The sequence below is a fragment of the Enoplosus armatus genome, chromosome 2, assembly GCF_043641665.1.
Source record: "Enoplosus armatus isolate fEnoArm2 chromosome 2, fEnoArm2.hap1, whole genome shotgun sequence".
Lineage (NCBI taxonomy): Eukaryota > Metazoa > Chordata > Actinopteri > Centrarchiformes > Enoplosidae > Enoplosus > Enoplosus armatus.
Window position 1 is genome coordinate 25,128,463 of NC_092181.1, and position 18,123 is coordinate 25,146,585.

At 41.2% G+C, this 18,123-nt stretch overlaps 1 protein-coding gene across 1 annotated transcript in view; it reads left to right on the top strand.

Annotated features, from left to right (window-relative positions):
• The window catches only part of LOC139300060 (voltage-dependent T-type calcium channel subunit alpha-1I-like), a 144,763-nt gene that overhangs the window by 15,772 nt on the left and 110,868 nt on the right, over positions 1-18,123 (top strand). Inside the window, exons 2-3 of the mRNA XM_070923041.1 lie at positions 6,385-6,496; positions 11,526-11,659. Of these exons, the coding sequence (XP_070779142.1) occupies positions 6,385-6,496; positions 11,526-11,659 (246 nt within the window). The remainder of the gene's footprint in view (positions 1-6,384; positions 6,497-11,525; positions 11,660-18,123) is intronic.

Here is an 18,123-nt window from a genome sequence, read left to right on the forward strand (position 1 = left end):
AGAGAAGTCAGAGATTGAGGAGGTGGAAAGTTGAGTAATTCTTAAAAGAAAAATGTTTTATATGACTGAAACGTCATCATTTATTTGATCGGATAGTCTTTTTGAGGATCTGTCACAGTTAGGAAAGCCAGTGAAAGAGTTTGAGACCTGGTAGCAGTTTCAGGACTCCAGAATCATAAAATAACATTAAATTCTCATCATGTGTACTGGCCTTCCAAAAAAATTGGAAATGGTCTCCTGTGAAGCACTGTATTTGTGAAGATTGAGACAAAACTTCCCACAAAACCATAAGAGAATGATAAGTGACAATAACAGCACACAATTGAGCTTTCTGACAAGATATGTTAACATTCATTTGTTGGTGTTTCGCCATTTTAATGCCAGGGCTCGCCTCCCCACGTGCAAATGTTCCTCCAAAACAAGTTCCCCCCCGACACTATTTTGCAAGTGCACCGTTGCTGCATCCTGGTGTTGAGATAGGTCTGGCTATGCAAGACTAGCATTAGCCAGACTAGTTAGAAGCTACCAATCTTGTGAGCGATGGTCTTATTTGTTCATTGTTATTATTGTAAAAAATTTGCAGTGATTCATAGATTAAAAGCTTCATATCACACCTTTAATAAAACATCATCAATCTAATTAAGAGTGAAGACAAAAGTCAGAAATTAGTCTTTGAGAGCCCTGAAGGCAGCAGGCTGGGGAGCAATGAGTAATACATAGGACAAGTGATAGCTTATTTTGTTACTGTCATCCTGACAATTATCCACATAACCTTTACCATCCATGTGTCTGAGTGTTTCTGAGTGTGTGTGTGTGTGTGTGGACTCTTCTGACCTGACAGCTTAGGGAAAAGAGGAGCTGACATGAGATGCTGTGAAGCATTGCCGTGTGATATCCCATGGCATTTACTCCTGCTGTCCAACACACACACACACTATCACCCCCCCACACACACACACACACACACACACACACACTTCGTCCTCCCTTTATCCAGTTAGCTGTACTGGATCGAAGAACCCCTGATGGAAAATTCCAGGAAAGAAAAAGACCTGCCAGCCTCTCTGAACATTAAGTGATGGAGGGGAAGATGGAGAGGGGGGGGGGGGGGGCAACTGAAAGATAGATAGATAGAGATAAATGCGTAAAGAGAACAAAAAAGGAAGACCAAAGCAGTAAATGTTGTTAGAATAAATGGCTGTATGGCTGTATGTTGAATGTGCTGAGAGCAGCACAGTCTAAACTTTTCGGCAAGCTGTTGCTTTTCGATCAAAGGAAATCAATTAGCAGGTAAAGTTTTATGCTCACTAAGCAATCCAGGTGACATTCCTTTTGCAAAACAGCACAGACGTGTTCAGGCCACTCTCTGGACACGCCCATACTGTCATACATACTGTCCTTTAAAACGAATGTGAACTCAAATCAGTCAGAAAGCTGAATTGGCTGTGAAGTGCTGATATTGTCTCTTATCATTCTCTTGTGGCTTTGTGGGAAGTGTTGTCTTAAAATAACAAATTCACATAGTTACACCAGTTTATGAAACTTAGAAACTAGTTTGTCATTGCTTTTAATCTGCTTTGATCTGCTTATCGCATGTAAAGTATTTCCTTAAAAGTTGAACTAATACTTTCAAACTGTTGTTGAAGGAACGTAAAAGAGCATTTCTCATGTTTCTTTAGAAGATATTTGAACTGGTCTGCTGTTTGAAACTCCACACCAGAATCTGAGGCACTGAGGTTTCTGTGGCTGATCATCATATTCTCTTAATGCAATGTCTCTATCTTAAATCACAAATAGAGCTCCTCCTGTACCATTAGCAGTAAACATTTGCGCAGTGATGCCTCATGACATGATAGGGTCTCACTTAAGGACACCAAAGCCCCAAACCAAAATACCCCCCCCCCACCCATCTCCCTCTCTCTCTTCATCTTTCTCTCTCTCTCTCTGTCCTTCTCCCCTCTCTTTGTGACTATTTACTTCATTTAATAGTCGATTGGTTGCCATGGAAACCGGAGGTCGTTTGCCTCCTGCGTGTCTCTTTGGATACAATGAAAACAAGACAGGGAAGGCGAGAGAGAGAGATGGCAAAGAGACATTGAGAAAGGGGTAGAAAGAGTGACGCCATGCAGTGAGGTATTAAGAATTCATTTAGCCCCCGCTGCCACACACTTTCAGCCTCCCAGCTCTTTCCAGCTCTGTCACGCTGATGCTTTCGGCACATCCAAATCTTTTGGGTAATGGTCTCCAGTGCCACTGAATTTTATCTGGCCTTTTAAAATCTTGGATTTGTTTCCTGCCAGCTGTAGGATGTAACTGAATCTGCTCCTGGAGCTTTGGATCAAACTTTGTCGTACCTTTTCTCTGCAGGTGTGGACCTTGGGTTGCCAGGAAAATCACGGCGTGCCAGAATGAATGTAAAATGTTTCAGTTAGTCAATCGTCAGAAGATTGTTTAACAATTTATTAATCGAAAAACGCCTCTATTTTTCCGTATATCTCTGTAAATTGAATCTCTTTGGGGTTTTGAGTGTTGGTCGAACTAAATTCTTAGACGGCAACTTTGGCTTTCAGAGACTGTGATGGCCGTTTTTCACAATTTTTAGAGGTTGATGACATAGTGCAAGTAATTGTGATATATATATATATATATATATATATATATATATCATCGATTAATATTGATTTAATTGGAGGGTTTATGTGTCCCAACATTGCTCTTTTAGAAGCTTTTCACCTTGTCAATGACAGGACATCTATTGGGGGAAACCCTAAATACTATACTTTTTGACACAGAAAAGCCCCATCAGTCAAAATGTGCTTCCAGCTATTTAATGGAGCCGCTCAGTGCCCCACATTGAAATACTGTAGGTGTTCCCGGCAGCTTCCAGTAATGAGTGACAGCTGCTGGATGAATGTGAAGAAGAGCATGCTGAAAAACAGCATACTTCCAAAAAAAAAAGAAGGTTAAAAAATTCTGGAGGTGAAACAGTTCTATGAAACAATTTCTGAGTTAATCGTCTTCGAACACCCTGTCTGTAATAGAGCTTTGTGCTTTGAATTCCACCTCTTTCTCCTTCCAGTTGCAGTGTTAATGTGCAATATGTGTGCATGTGTCTGTGTGAGGGAGAAAAAAAGATACAGAGCCTCCAAGGCACCTACACTAATTGACTCATTTTTCAGAAATGGAGAGAGAGACAGACAGACAGTTGCACCTTGTTAAAGGCAGCTCATGTATAGGCCGCCTGCATGAGAAGCTGGGCAATCTGGAAACTCACAGACGCTGTGAAATAACCCCAAGATAATCCGTATAGCATTAGCCCAAAGGCCTGTCATCGTTCCTTAGAGTGGGGAAATAAGAAAGTGCTGACCAGCAGTTTTATCTAGCCATGCTATTCACATTAAAGCGTGCATCTGCCTGGAAAGGCTGCGCTTTTTAGGTGGTGTGTTCACAGGCGCTGCCTGGAGGGTCCCACCCCGAGCTCGGTGACAACTGCGGATGATATCTCTGTCCTCATTAGGAAGGGCCAGCTACAAGAAATAGCTGAAGTGGCAGACGTGTGTATGTGTGTTAACCTGCAGTACGTGCCTGCCTGTGCAATGACGACATCATTTGAATATCTGTAAAATTTGTCAGTGGAAAATTTATTTCATTACATATAAGTGAAAAAAATAATCATAATTCGATTTCCAAAACGAACAGCGACCCACGTCATATACGCTTAAGACATGAGCAAGCAAAACTCATCTAATTCAAGACAAAACTAAAACTCAACATCTGCGTTTTAATATCTTATTAAGGTAATCAATGCACATAAAAAAAAAAATGCGTCTAAACTTCAAATCAAACTACCTTAAATTCATAAATAATAGCAGTCAGCCTTTACTTACAATTTCCTCTGTTTTATAAGCATATATTTGCTCATGATGTAAACTCAAAACGTCCTTCATTTTACCTTTCATCTTGATTATTTTCAGGACACAGTGTATATTTCCACAACGCTAGTTCCATCTGTACAGCAGACATGTCATACTGAGTTCTCCTAACTGAAACTGAATTATTTTCATTCACTATTTTTTCTCCCAGATGTTTCCATTTCTGCATTTCAAATGCTGTTAAGCTACTGTCAATGAAAACACTTCCAGCACAGATGCTTCCCAACAAAACCCTTAAACTGGCTCAACGAGCATAACTGCTCATGTTCCTGGTAGGCTTTTTATTTTGAAACATACACAGGAAGTGTTGAGTTTCAGTGACAGTAGTTTACTGACAGTGACCGTTCCCTAAAAGATTTAATTGAGACTTAATTATTTCAACTAATTAACACATAAAGAGTTTGATGAATTCCATAGATCTTGTTATTCCAGTTTCTACAAATGACCAAAGCCAGTGATATTTGTACACACTACTTGCAACACTTATGTGCATCTTCAGTTTTGGTGTTTTCCATATTAGTAATGTAAATGAAAGATAGCGGTGTGCGCACGTAAATAGGTGTGCAATTGTTTGTGTATGCATGTTTGTCACCCCCACAGTGTATTTATAAGCAATATTTAAAAGGAATAACCCAATTAAAATTGGACCTTACAGTGTATTAATCATCATGTGTGATGTCGGCCGGACGAGTGTTAAATGACAAATGTTGCCTCTTTACCTTGTTTTACACGTCTTCTTTACAGCTATCAGCCTGCAGGACATCAATATTAAACACCCCCCCTGCAGTGCTGAATATTTCTCTTTAAATGATCCCCATCAGCTGACACGCATTGATTTCATGTTTGATTTAATGTGAGACTTAATGCACATAAGTGAGGGTGTGTGTGTGTGTGTGTGTGAATGTGTGCTCATGTGTGGGTGGGTGAGTGTGAGCGTTTATGTTTTTGAACATTGTTGGTTGGTTTGCACGTGCATATCTGCGTATGTGTACTTTTCTCCATATGTGTGTTGATGAGTGGGTGTTTGCGTTCATGTGTGCGAGGCTCTGTCTGTCTGTATGTGTATGCATGTGTTTTGCCCACTCACAGCCTATCTTTATCCCTGCTGTGATATCTACAGTAGCCCATGTCTTTCTAGAAGAGTTCAGCCAGGGCCAAGACAAACATGTTGAGAATTGAATCTTTTCTGGGAGCTCTGTCTGTTCAAACCTGCAGCGTAGTATGCTCAGAGAAGAACACCTTCCCCATTATTCTGTTTCTTAACTCTTGCCCGTCCTGTGTTGCAGGCTGCTGGGGTAGCATTTCAGCATCCTGTGCTGTATAGCCTCGGGGAGGGATTGGACCTCCTGGGCTATTACAGCACATCCTCCTTCACACGCTTGTTAGCCAAGCAGTGCGCTCCCTCCCTCAACACGCAGAAAATGCATATTGAATCGCTCCGTCACACTCTGCTGCTTTGTTTCTGTCGGTTTTCTCTGGCATGCAGCTTGGTTTTGCATGTTCTGCTCGCTCCGTTAACCTTTCCTCTAAACAAGTGTCGTTAATGCCGTGGTACTCTCTAAACATTTGGCAACACCACAGATATTGTGGTGACATTTGTTCTGCTCGTTGTTGTCACACTTTCTCTAGTCATTTTGAGTAAAATGGGATGATCTTCACAGGGACCACTGGACAAGTAGGGTTTCAGTGCCTTGCTGCACACTGGCCATAGATGGTGGTAGAATTCAATTCTGTGAAATGTACCAAGCATCTATCAGAGCTTGTTTAGCTTTATAATTTGGATTTCTTTGGGGGTGTATGTGTGAGTGTCGGGGGAGTAATACAGCTAAATGGGAAATTGCTAGTTTAATAGTGTACACATCATAAACATCACACATATTATTCATTGCTGCTGCGAACAATACATCCTCTGTTATAACTGCTCTTAAGGCCTGCACTTTAACCGAAACATTTAGACACTAGTGGGCCAAAAAAAATGATGGCAGGCCCTTAAAGTCAAAGCCGTACTCTAAAACTATGACATTTTGTGACTGAATTGGACCCTGCAGGGTTCACCTTTCCTTCCTCTAGTTCTGTTACAGTCACTGCAGTTTTACAATAGCGATAACTTTGAGGGCCTGTCATCAAGAGTCCTGGTGAGGAGGAGGCCTGCAGGAGTGACAACAGAAGATGAAGCCTTCACAGTTAAAAAGGTACAAATACTATGATACTAGCTGTTATTTGGAGTTCCTCCTGCACTGAAGTATCACTGCAGTTTTCGTTCATTCTTACCACTTTCTGTCATCATTATTTAATTTAGGCATGTGCAGTGAGTGGCAGTCAAACCCACACCTATTTGTCATCATTCATCACTGAGGTAATTATGAGAAGTCACCGGTTCTTCGTCCTCTCAGATTGCATCCTGTTCTGTGTCACTCGATGAGCTGTTCTCCTTAACAGTCTGTGTCTCCACGTGGTTCGAACGTGTGAGTATTATGGTGATTTTGTTGAACTGCGTGACCCTGGGAATGTACCAGCCCTGTGAGAACATCGACTGCTCCTCAGACAGATGCCAGATTCTACAGGTACGCACAAACACACACATACAAGCATGCACACGTTTTGTGATCATACTGTGATCATGCCATTGTTACCCCTCAGATTTCGAGCAGCCTCCCACAAAATGTTGCAGAAGCCAAATGGCAGCGTGCACACTTTTTCAAAAAAGCATCGTAAACCTCAGTTCTCTGGGGATTCCTCTTGATGGTGCTATTTTGTGGTTTGTGCAGTTTTGTGTTGATGTTTTTACACTGTCAGTCTGTGGGTCCACCACTTTGGTCCCGTGTGTGAAATATCTCAACAGCTATTGGTTGGATTGCCGTGCATCGGTCCCCAGACGATGAGTCCTAATGAATTTGCTAATCCCCTGACTCTTTTTCTTTTGCTTAACATCAGAATGTCCCATTTACTTGGAGGTATTGTGTCGCTGCGCACAACTACAGTCAAGGGGAGGTGTTGCTGCTTCGTTATGATCTCTTTTTTGGATTATCCCGTTGTCCTAATTGTCTCCGCATTTATCTTAATTGTGTCTTAGTCCCTTCTGTTTAAGGAAGAGATGCAAAAAAGGAGGAATTGGTAAAACACGCATTTTGGGAAATGAGACGTCCTGCCCTCAGTAGTGACATCTCTGTCAGTAATGACTGCTGCACAGCTGGATCACCTCTCCCAGGACTTGTGCTGTAGTATCTTATTCCACTCAAGTTTTTATTTGAACAGGTAATGCTGTTCAACCAATGAAGAGGGACTTGTACCGCAGCTAACACCATTATCTTTTATTGATATTTACGGCAAACATCCCCCTCTGGCTAATATTTACATTTATTTCACCATAACTGCCATGGATCCAAAACTTTGGACCTTAACTTTTATTTATCTTACAATTTGGCCTTCTTTACAATGAGCATTACAGCTTCACAGAGCCATTAGCGTGGCTAAAGACTTTGTTGACTGTTTTTCTCTGCTCTGAAGCACTTTGTAACTACTCTATAAATAAAGTTTACTTTTTTATTTATATATTTGAAAAGATGCTCTACATAGATACATTCATTCGGCAGAAAAGCACTTGCACACTTACAAACAAGCGTTAACAAATCTGCACACATGCACACTTATACTCAGCCATACATATTTTATATATAGCCCCCACAAAAGCAGATGTACTGAATTCATATGAGCACACAAAGACAGCTGTGTGCAACAACATGTGTAGGAACAGGCACATACATGCCCTCACATTCCTAGAAGCAGCGAGCAAAGACTGTGGTTCTAGGAAGTGTGCGCATGTATCCATGTATTCCTTGACACATTAGGAACACACTAATTCACATGCACACACACCCTCCCTCCCGTCCTCTCTTCAGTCCTCCCTCCCATGCTGGGGCCTGTAACTCCTCAGTTAGCAGTGACTCACTGCTAGCATGTGGTCTTTATGGTGCAGCGAGCATGACTTTCTCACGTACGGCACCTCAGCAGCTTCCCTCGTCATCTGGCAAGACGCAGAATCCCTTCTTACTTATGTCAAAGGCGGCCTGAGTGGGTGTAACATCTGTGCGCGAGCGTGTGCACGTATGTCTTCGGTCTGTCAGTGTGAAGCGTTTGTTGAATCACCCCGGCGTCCTGTTTTTCACATTCTCACACAAACACACACACAAGGCCCCACACTCATCATATAACAGCCAACACACACAGCAGATTGATTTGGCTCCCTGGGGGAGGTGGCTGGAGAGTTGGACCTAATAGAATTTCTCCTCGAAGTATCTATAGACCCTATTCAATATCAGCATGGATTTAGTGGGCTACAGCGCAAGAGTCAATACTCTCCTCTCAGAAAATCCGTTGTTCAATACCATGATTTCAATGGTGCCTCACCCGCGCAATCTATAAGCTCTAACAAATGTGGACTTAAAGACCTCTGGAAGCTTAGCTAGTTTTTTGGTCAGTTAGTATACGCTTGCAGATGGATGGACGAGTAGAGGAAATGGGAAAAGATGTTTTGGTTGATAACTCCAGATTCTCGACAATCTGTGCATCTTAGTGTGTTCTGTAAGAGTCAGCTGAAAGGCAACTTAAATTGTATTTTGGTCCCAAAGACTTTAGAGGCTTTATCCAGTTCTACCGCCTCTTGGATGTGTGTTGAAACATCTTCAAGACCAAACAGAAATTTCATTTCATCATTTGACTTCCTTCTAGCTATCCTATGACCTGCATGAGTGAGAATCTTTGAAGTTGTTGTGTAGAGACAACAGTGTTTTCATCTCACTGAATAGGAAATGTAAGAAAAACAATGACTAGCCCTCAGAAAGAGAAGTGCAGGTAAAAAATGTCCTTCATGACAAATGACAAATAAAAATGAGTGCTTGAGCTTGGACACAAGTCTACCAAGGCTGATACACTTTTGTCCTGAAGTGTGTTTTTTTGATAGCAGCATTCTTTGATTGGATCACTTTCTGAGTTGGATTGAATGTGTGAAAAGTTTGGAGCCTTCAAAGCTAAATTGTTTTAAAACATTTTCTTTCTTATATAATATTGTTTTGCTATTAAACAGATATATTCGTGACAGCATTGTGTAGTAATGTGCAGTATATGGCTAATAAAACATTAAATGGCATGTTTTCCCTTCCCTCTCCTCCCCGTCCGAATCCTACCTTGAAGCAATAACTGATAACTGACAGATTTGTGTCAAGTCATCTATTTTAGCAATTAACAAAAAGCCTTCACGATGACATAGAGGCATTCCTGAAATAGTATAATGCATTTTGAACAGGCTTCCTCTCCCCACAGGTCATGATTCTATAATACTGTACTGTAGGAATCTTTATTCCCTAGGAACCTTTTCATTTTCAATTCATGAGACAGACTAAAACCACCTCTGAAAGCTTTATAGGACCCATGAATGATGAATTCGCTGAGCTTCATTTGTACTCTATGGACAGGGCAAAATTTGGACCTCAGTGGTCTTCCTCAGGTCATGTTCATGTAAAATAAAAGAAGAATGTTTCCATTCACCATTGTGTCCTGTTCAGCACATACTTGGTCACAAGTCTTAAAAGAAAATATGTAAAGGATGCTTATTAAATATTTTCAGACTGAGCATACTGGTCAAACCTTTCATTTGTCCAATACTTTAGTCTGTGACCAAATACCTGCCGAACTAATCACATTCCCATCAGCCTCAGTTGTGTTTAGTGCTAATTAGCAAATGTTAGCCTGCTAAAACTCTAAAGTAAGATGGTGAACATGGTAAACATTATACCAGCTAAACATCAGCAAGTTAGCATTGTCATTGAGAACATGTTAGCATGCTGATGTTAGCATTCTGCTCAATGTGCAAGCATGGTTGTAGACTGGTGCTGTTTGTTTCTATGATGTGTTTATGGAAAAAGTATGAATTGGGCTATTTTACAACACACAATAAAATACACTCATATAAATATACACCCTCATCACAAGTTTCTATGAAAAGGTTGAAAGCAAAAGTGAAAGAGAGTGCCAAACAAGATATAAGAAGAGAGAGATGGATAACGACAGGTGTTTGGAGACAAAGAGACGTCAAAGAAAAAAAGAGACAAGAAGACGGAAGAAAAAAGCAAAGTAGAGTGAGATGTGTAAGAAAGAGCGCAGTGGAAATGTCAGAGGAGGAATGTTTTTGACATTTGGTGGACTTTGGTCCGCTTTGGTTCAGCGAACTTTACGAAACGCGGCACCTCGTCCATCTTTCCGATTTGACAAAGGTCAAGGTTGCTAACTTTGATTGTTCCTCCACATTAGTAGGCCGGTCTAGCGCCTCTACACTCCTCCAGGACTGCTGAGTAGGAGGCTTATTTTCTGCAGTGAGCTAGTGACAAAACAAAGATTCACATCAGTGGTTACGATTCAGATCATGTTGCCTACAGTACTTCCCTCTGAAAATCAAATTACAGGCAATGCCAAGCGCGTCAGTTCATCTCTAATCCCCCTGTATACACAGAAAAGAACACCAGCTAATCTAGGCTTTTTGCTCACAACAGCAATAACACGCATTACCAAGCTGAGATCTTTGATTTATGTGGATTTTTTCCCCCTCTTCTTTTAATTAGATGCTTGATTAAAGCTGCGAGTGAGGTGGGGGATGTCGATGTGGGGCTTATCTCTGATTACTGCTCAAACAAATTATTTTCCATTACCCCACCGTTTAGGGCAAACTGCTCAACTGGGGAGAAGGGGGGGGGGGGGGGTGGGTGAGGTAAGGAGGGAGGAGAAAAATTAGAGGTTTAATAGAGAGAACGAGGTTAGGAGAGAGAGATTGAGATATTAAATTGTCAAGGAATGAGAGAAAAAAGAAGACGAATGAAACAGTTTTAGGAAGAGAGACGGAAGTAAGAGATTGGCAGGGAGTGTGGAAGGAAAGGGGGAGGACGACGATTGAGAAAAGCCTGGGGTGAGGAAAGAAGGGGAGGGAAGGGAGATTACTGAAAGTTGTCTTGGCTCCCATTCCTTTTATAAGTATCCTGGTGCCGGATAGATTAAAGATTTGTCTAAATGAATATATAATATACAAAGGAACGTCTTGTCTCTTGTCACAAGTTGCATGTCAGTGAGTTGTGAGCTGCTCCCTCCACAAGTGATTTTCCTCTCTCAGACAAAAGATAATAATGTATGGTAAATCTGTCATTTCAGAAAATCAAATAAATTATTATAGAAAAGTCAAAAATATAATTCTGTTAAGCAGAATTTAGTTTTTTCTTTCCTGAAACACATCTCGTAACTTTGTGTGGTGTCTCAACCTTCAGATCGGGAGCTGCAGTTTTACCTCGTCCTCATCAACTAGTAACAGAAAGGGTTGGTTCACCCAAATCATAAAATAATTTGTTTCCACTCGTTTTAAGCCAGCTAGTTAGTTAGTTTCACTTTTGCCTGCTAAGGTTTATAGATGTCCATCTCTGATATTTCTGTCTCCTCCTCTGATGGACATGAATGGATGTCTGTTTGTGGTGCCCAGAACACTGAAAAATTACATTCCCTTCCGTTGTCATTATTGACACCTTGTCTCTTTGTCTCCTTATGTCTTTCTGTCAGGCCTTTGACGCATTCATCTACATCTTCTTCGCCCTGGAGATGGTTATAAAGATGGTGGCCCTGGGAATCTTTGGCCGACGCTGTTACCTCGGGGACACGTGGAACCGACTGGATTTCTTCATCGTCATGGCAGGGTGAGGACCTCCTGTTCCCTGTATCTGATCCCTTTTGTATGTCAAGGGACTCACATGAGTGTGAACATGTGAAAGGTTCAGTTCCAAACACACAGGTTGCAATTTTGAGTGATTTACAGCACAACATCAGCAAACAATTGATAGTAGAAATTGTACAACCATATTTATAAAACTCATATGTAAGATTAAATAGGAACAAGGAATAGTTTCCTATTCCTGTATGTTGAAACTACAGCTTCCATACAAAGGACATATGAATTAGTAAAAAGTTAAAATGTATAAGTATGATTTATCATGCATCTATTTCAAGGCTGGGCTCCAAATCTCATTTTTCGGCTGGGCTTTCTTTGTCTTCCCGGCAGTTCATGATCCATTGTGCTACCATGCATGGCCAATCATGTCGGTGTTAAATATGTAACATGACATCAAATATTAACATGTTGATAGTCACCGGCATTCACCTGGGACATGGCTGACAACACAGCGGTAATGTAATTCAGCTGAGCTAATCATGTAATCATGATGTAGTTTAATGAATGAGCTGAAATGACCCTGTCATAAATTTTGCAGATGGTCTTACTGCTATTGCTGACTTAACAAATGTGAGCCAAAACCTTTGGCTGTTGAAATAAAATCACTGACGAAAAAAAGAAGCCAATAGGGAGTAACATCCCTTCCGCCATACATGTGTATGTAGCACAAGGTCATCAAAACCTATTGTGCGTGATAATATTCATGTCATGTGTGTAAAACAAATGATAACATAAACCCTTAAAAGACGTGATCCCGCTCATGACCGTACCTTTAACCCCATCCTGTGTCAGTTTGTAACGCAATGTGACTTCTGCTGTGGGATTCTGTGCATTCATTTCATGCATTGTAGCTTGTACAGACTGTATCTTACTATCTTGTTTGGAGCGCCTGTTATGACCGTCTGTTTTGATGGCAATGCATTGTTCTTAATGCTTTCTGTTTGGTTTGAATGTCTTTCACTTTCTTGACTGACGCTCTGTAAGCAATAGAAATCACCTGATGGATATTTCTCTTTCTAAATGCAAAATGAACGAACGGCTACAAGCACACGCTGCTGTTTTAACTGCTTTTCACGTTCTGATTGATCACGGAAACTTCTTGCACTCGCGTGCTGACACACATATTCGTTACCATGTTTACCAAAGCGTCTTGAATATACATTCCTCGTACCATCAGAAGATGGATTTAACAGTAGTTTTTAGCTTTTGTATTCATGCTAAAATCACATATCTACCATGACAAAATCCTGTGTTTGGCCTACATTGTTGTCACACCACCAAAGAGTGACAGCTAGAAGACATACGCCTAAATGAGCCAAATGGGCACCAGAGTTTTAATACAAGAGCTCTGCATTCTCACACATGGCTTTCAGTTTAACCAGCAATTTTACTAGTATAGTAAAAAAAAACAGAAAAAGCTCTGGCAAGAAGCAGAGATTTCCAAAGCAGGGGTACCACATTATCTCTTGGCACATAAGAATTAAAGTAATTTACATGATTTGATGACTCAAAACAATCAAGTTGTATCCTATCATTTTTATGTTCTCTAGTCTTTTTTAAGTGATCATTAGCATGTAGAGTAGCACCCCCCACGGTCCGAAAACAGACCCCCTTTCAAGGAGATGACACCACCAGGATGTCTGGGGATGCTGTGTACAAATCTCACATCCGTGTCCCCTGTTGGCTGAAGCTTTTTTAAAGAGACACTCTCCATCATGTTAGAGACTTTCCAAACTTTACTTTGACATACTGTTCCCTGAAGAACAATTAGGAACAACAAAATGATAAAGTGTCTGTATACATTTTCAAGGGATTTTAGTCTTCATTTAGAAACTCATCAAATAGACAAAATGTATACTGTATTCAAACAAGCAGTGTACTCATTGCTTCCCTCTCAGTTGCTTTGCCCTAAACTGTATCACTGCTGTATCTAAAGTCATAGAGCACCTGTCTAAGTATGTGCATATGCTCATTTACTTCCACTTATTTACTTGTTCATGATTAGTCCCTGATTCAAGCTCCACAAATGCTGATAATCAAACCGGAGCAAGCAGTGGAGATGTTGTGGTTGACTTTAATTTAATCTTATTCCAACTATTAAGCGTTGGAAGGAACATTACAGTGCATTTCCATATGTGAGATATGGGTTTATTAGTCTGTATTGTTTACAATGCTGTTGGCACTTGTGGTCATTTGTTTACATGTGGCACAGATCTGTTGATTCAAGTCAGCATGTTGGTTGTTTACCCTCTGTGCCCGAACAGAAACAACCCTGATGACTTATTTGGTGATTTTCTGATGAGACAAAGCTCCTCCAGAGCCACAGAAGACATCACACAGCTGTTTTCACAGGCTGAGTAGAACTCACTGACTAGTAAAATGAGGAGTTTGTGTTAAAGCGGCTGCATGATTTAGCAGCTAATGAAGTCTGTAAAATGTTTGTTTACATGTGCCGTGAGTGTAGACAGTGGACTAAAATACCCCTGTATCTTTGGTTAGATGGCTCAGGGCTGTGTGAACACCCATACTGTATTTTCAAACTTTCAAACAACAAACAGCCAGAGTGCAAGTTAATGTTACTGTATGTGTGGTTACCTGTTACCACTACTATCATGCAATATTGCGCCCTCATGCCAAAGTGCTGTAGTGCACATTAACTCTACTGTGACAAGCATCTCAAAATGCTATCGCAGAGATGATGGCCAAACAAAACTTAAAAATAGCTCCTCTCACTGTGGTTGCTCTCCCTTTAACTTCTACACACACACAGATGATCGTCAAAACAGATCTGCTAGAACCACACAGCATGATACCAGCACATCTCCTTTCTCCTCCAGCATTTGTTCCCCCTCTGCAACATTTAAGGAACTCCTGATGAGAACATGAAAGCAGAATCTTAAATCTAGGTTAATATTCAAATAACTGTTTTAAATATGTTGTCACAAGAGAATGTTTGTTTTCAAGATTTATATATTTCTGTTACAACTTTCTCAGCTGAATTATTAAGTTTTTGCTTTCTATTGCCCCCCTAGTTTCCCCCCATTTTTACCTTAACTTGCATGTTTCTAACGCACACATTTTCACTTCCTCTGCCTTTTCATTTCCACTATCTTCACCCCCCTCTTCTTATTTCTCCCTCAAGGGAAGGTGAACATTTTTCATTCTCTTTTACTGCCCTGGTTTCTCTAGATTTTCCATAAATTACGACAGTCACCAGTGTACCGTTCCAGCCCCTAGGCTAGAGAAGATACTGATGCCACCATCTTGCCTTCTTGTAATGTTTTATCTGGTCCGTTTTCCTCCACTCTGATCCCACAGTTTCAGCTCATATGTCTTTCCTCGTCTTTCCTTCAGCGACCATCCTTTAAACGGCAGCCACAGCGATCTGTCGCCTCGCCTCTGTGCGCCAAACTCAGCGCGTGTGTTGCAGAGAGATACCACCACCACCACCAATTACTCCCCAGTCTTACATCCACCACATGCAGCGTGTGTAGCAACAAAGAGGGGTGGGCATGGTAAAAACGGTGCACCCCTGGGAACTAGCGTGCCTCGAACACAAACAGTAGGTGAGCTGCAGGAAAGGGATTAGGAGCAGCATGAGTTCCACACCAGGCTCTGCTCAGCTTGCCTGTACAGCTGAACCAGACCCCTGCACACAGTTAGATTGTGTGAAGCAATGTGTGAGCATGGTGCTTGTGTGTGTGGACGAGTGTGGAGACGGCAGGTGTCCAACATTGCTTTTTGAGCAAATTCTCACTCAAGCACAACCCCCCCCCCCCCGCTGAATGCCTATTCGTCAGGCATTCTTTTTGTTTTGACGAACAAAACTCCAGCTGAAAGCCTCACACATTGTATTCTTGTGCATTATTATTCAAATGAACATTTGTATTTCATTGGTTTGGAAGTTGAGTTGAGTTAGCTACATAATTTCCATGTAAAATGAACTTTTTTTTGTTACTAGATTTGTGTCTGCACACCTTGATTAATGCGCGCTAAGTGGTAGGAATTGGTGATATTAAACATAACTGGTTTGATGCAGGATGTGTTTGCAGAAACCAGGTTTACGTTGTGATTGAGATTCATCCCATATTGTAATATTAAAATGTGTTAGTGGAACCCACTTATTTCATAGTACATTCAAATATGTTTAGGCCTCCTCTTTCTTTTATATATTTTTAGCATCACGTCATATTTCTTATAGGCTTCGTGTGTGTGCACGTGTACAGCAGCCAATATGGGTCTTCAACGAATGGATAGAATGTAAAAAATGTTTTGACCTGACAAAGATCTGACCCGGTTGTCTATTTGAATACATTTCTGGAGTCTGGAGTCTGCAGGCGTTAATCTTTTCATCAAAGGTAAATGGCCATTCTTTTACTGCAGTACACCTACATACTATTTGCTGATGTTGTCTCACACTTCACCCTTGTGGGTTCACGCTGGTGTCCAGGGTCCAAAATGAAAAACTGCACTCCGACGTAACACCATTAAAGAGCCTCTTCAGATGCAGAAAGGGAACAATTTCTTGCAGGACTGGAGTGCAAACCTTTCCATATCGTTAATGTGTGAAAGACAACAGGGAGTCCTTGACAAGTGTGTTTTGGAAGCTGATTCAATGTGTCTGTATGTGCACATGCAGGCTCTGTTGCTCATCTTCTTTCTCTCCTCTTTAGCACATACTTCAAATACATTATACAAATGATGCATAACCCAGCGAAAGCTATGTGTTGGTCTTTTTCTTATTGAACAACCAGTCACAGTGAATACGTTTCCTCATTTATCCTCAGGTTTTTTCTTCGAGGTCTCTTACAGCTGAGATAACGATGGCCACTCCGTTATGCACCCCTAACCCAGCCATAGGATATCTGTCTCTCCATGTTCAGATCCTTGGTGTGGTGATTATATACACAGCTGCTCTTGGCTCGTGGTCGCAGTAATAACATTACTTCCAATGAGTGACGCTGATCCTAATTTGTTGGAGCGCTGCGCCACTGTGTTTGCCTACAGCAGAGTGGACAGGGAGGGATGGAAAGGAGAAAAAAAGTATAATGAAGCAACAGAAGGCATTCGAGTGATAGGAGTTTGTCTTTTCTGCCTTTGGTCTTTTACTGTTGGCACCTGCCATTGCTCAGCATTAGGACTCTTGCCTAGCCTACATGAGGGGATTGGAGGTTTAGTTGTAGAAACACTCTTGGATGTGAAACTGCCCTGGAAGCAAGGAATCATATTGGCTTGGATTAAGTTCTGTGTGCAAGAACCATTTTTTAGAGTCAAAGTGAAGTTAACATACAGTAAATTAAATGCTTGAATGAAAATGACTAATAAATGACCAATGATCTTAAACAGCAGGCAGGTTAAAGCTGACTCAATCTTAGCTATAAATCTCGAGGGTTGCTTGTTAATGTGTTTGAAGGTCAGCTTCAGCAAGTACCTAACAAAAACCTTGTAAACCAGATTGATTTTCTTATTTTTTTTTATTTAACAGCTACATGTTTCCCAGTTGCCTCCTCTCTCTCTTCCCCACTTTAACTGACCTTCAGTCTCTGACCCTCTTTAGCAAACACTGTTTTGGCTTCATCCATTTCAGCTTAACAAAGATTTTTATTTTTACCCTCAGAGTGTTATTTTTTTCTCCCTTTTGCTCCAGAAATGTTTGTTTAACTGAAACTGGAATCTTCCTCCTCATGGTCCTCATGTATCGTATGCTTCTGTTTGTGTGTATCTGACTGTATGTATGGGCTTACGTATATTTCATATGTCCCTTTGTGATAGCCTGTCATCTGGGGTAGTGTAGGAGAGGCTATCTGTGAGTGCAGGCCCGGCTTTACACCTCGTCTCTCAGGATCCATTCATTCTCTCAGCTCCTCCTCCCTCCCTTCACGCCCTCTATCTGTCTGCAACACTCAGCAGAGGGAGCAGGAGAGGAGGTGAAGACGTGCTGACGTGTTGAGAGAGCATGAATGAAAAATACTAGCAATATAACAAGAAAGGAAGGGACATCAAAGCGTATTAATGGAGAAATGTCAGGGCTCATAAATTTACACATTTTGTGCTCTAAATGTATTCTTGTCAAAGCTATTGTATGAATGACAACCAGGACCGTGTCCTCTGTTGCTCAGGCTGTTGCTCTCTTACTCGACTGTTGCTCTGAGCATTACCCGTCTTAGCAGAACCACCACTGTTCAATGGGCAATCTGAGACGGCTAATTGCTTGCTGTAGTGATACTATTGTTCAGTCATAAATGCTGGTTGTGTGATTGGCTCCTGACGTTCAGCTGCTGAGAGATTCACCTCAGTGGCAAATGATCCTGCGCTCCACAGATTCTTCTCGTCTTGCCAGGCTAGAAAGGCTTGTTTTTTTGGCCATTAAGGGAGACTTGTCAAGTTAGTTGGTCCTTAAGGCAGGAAGATCTTATTTCATGATTTTACATG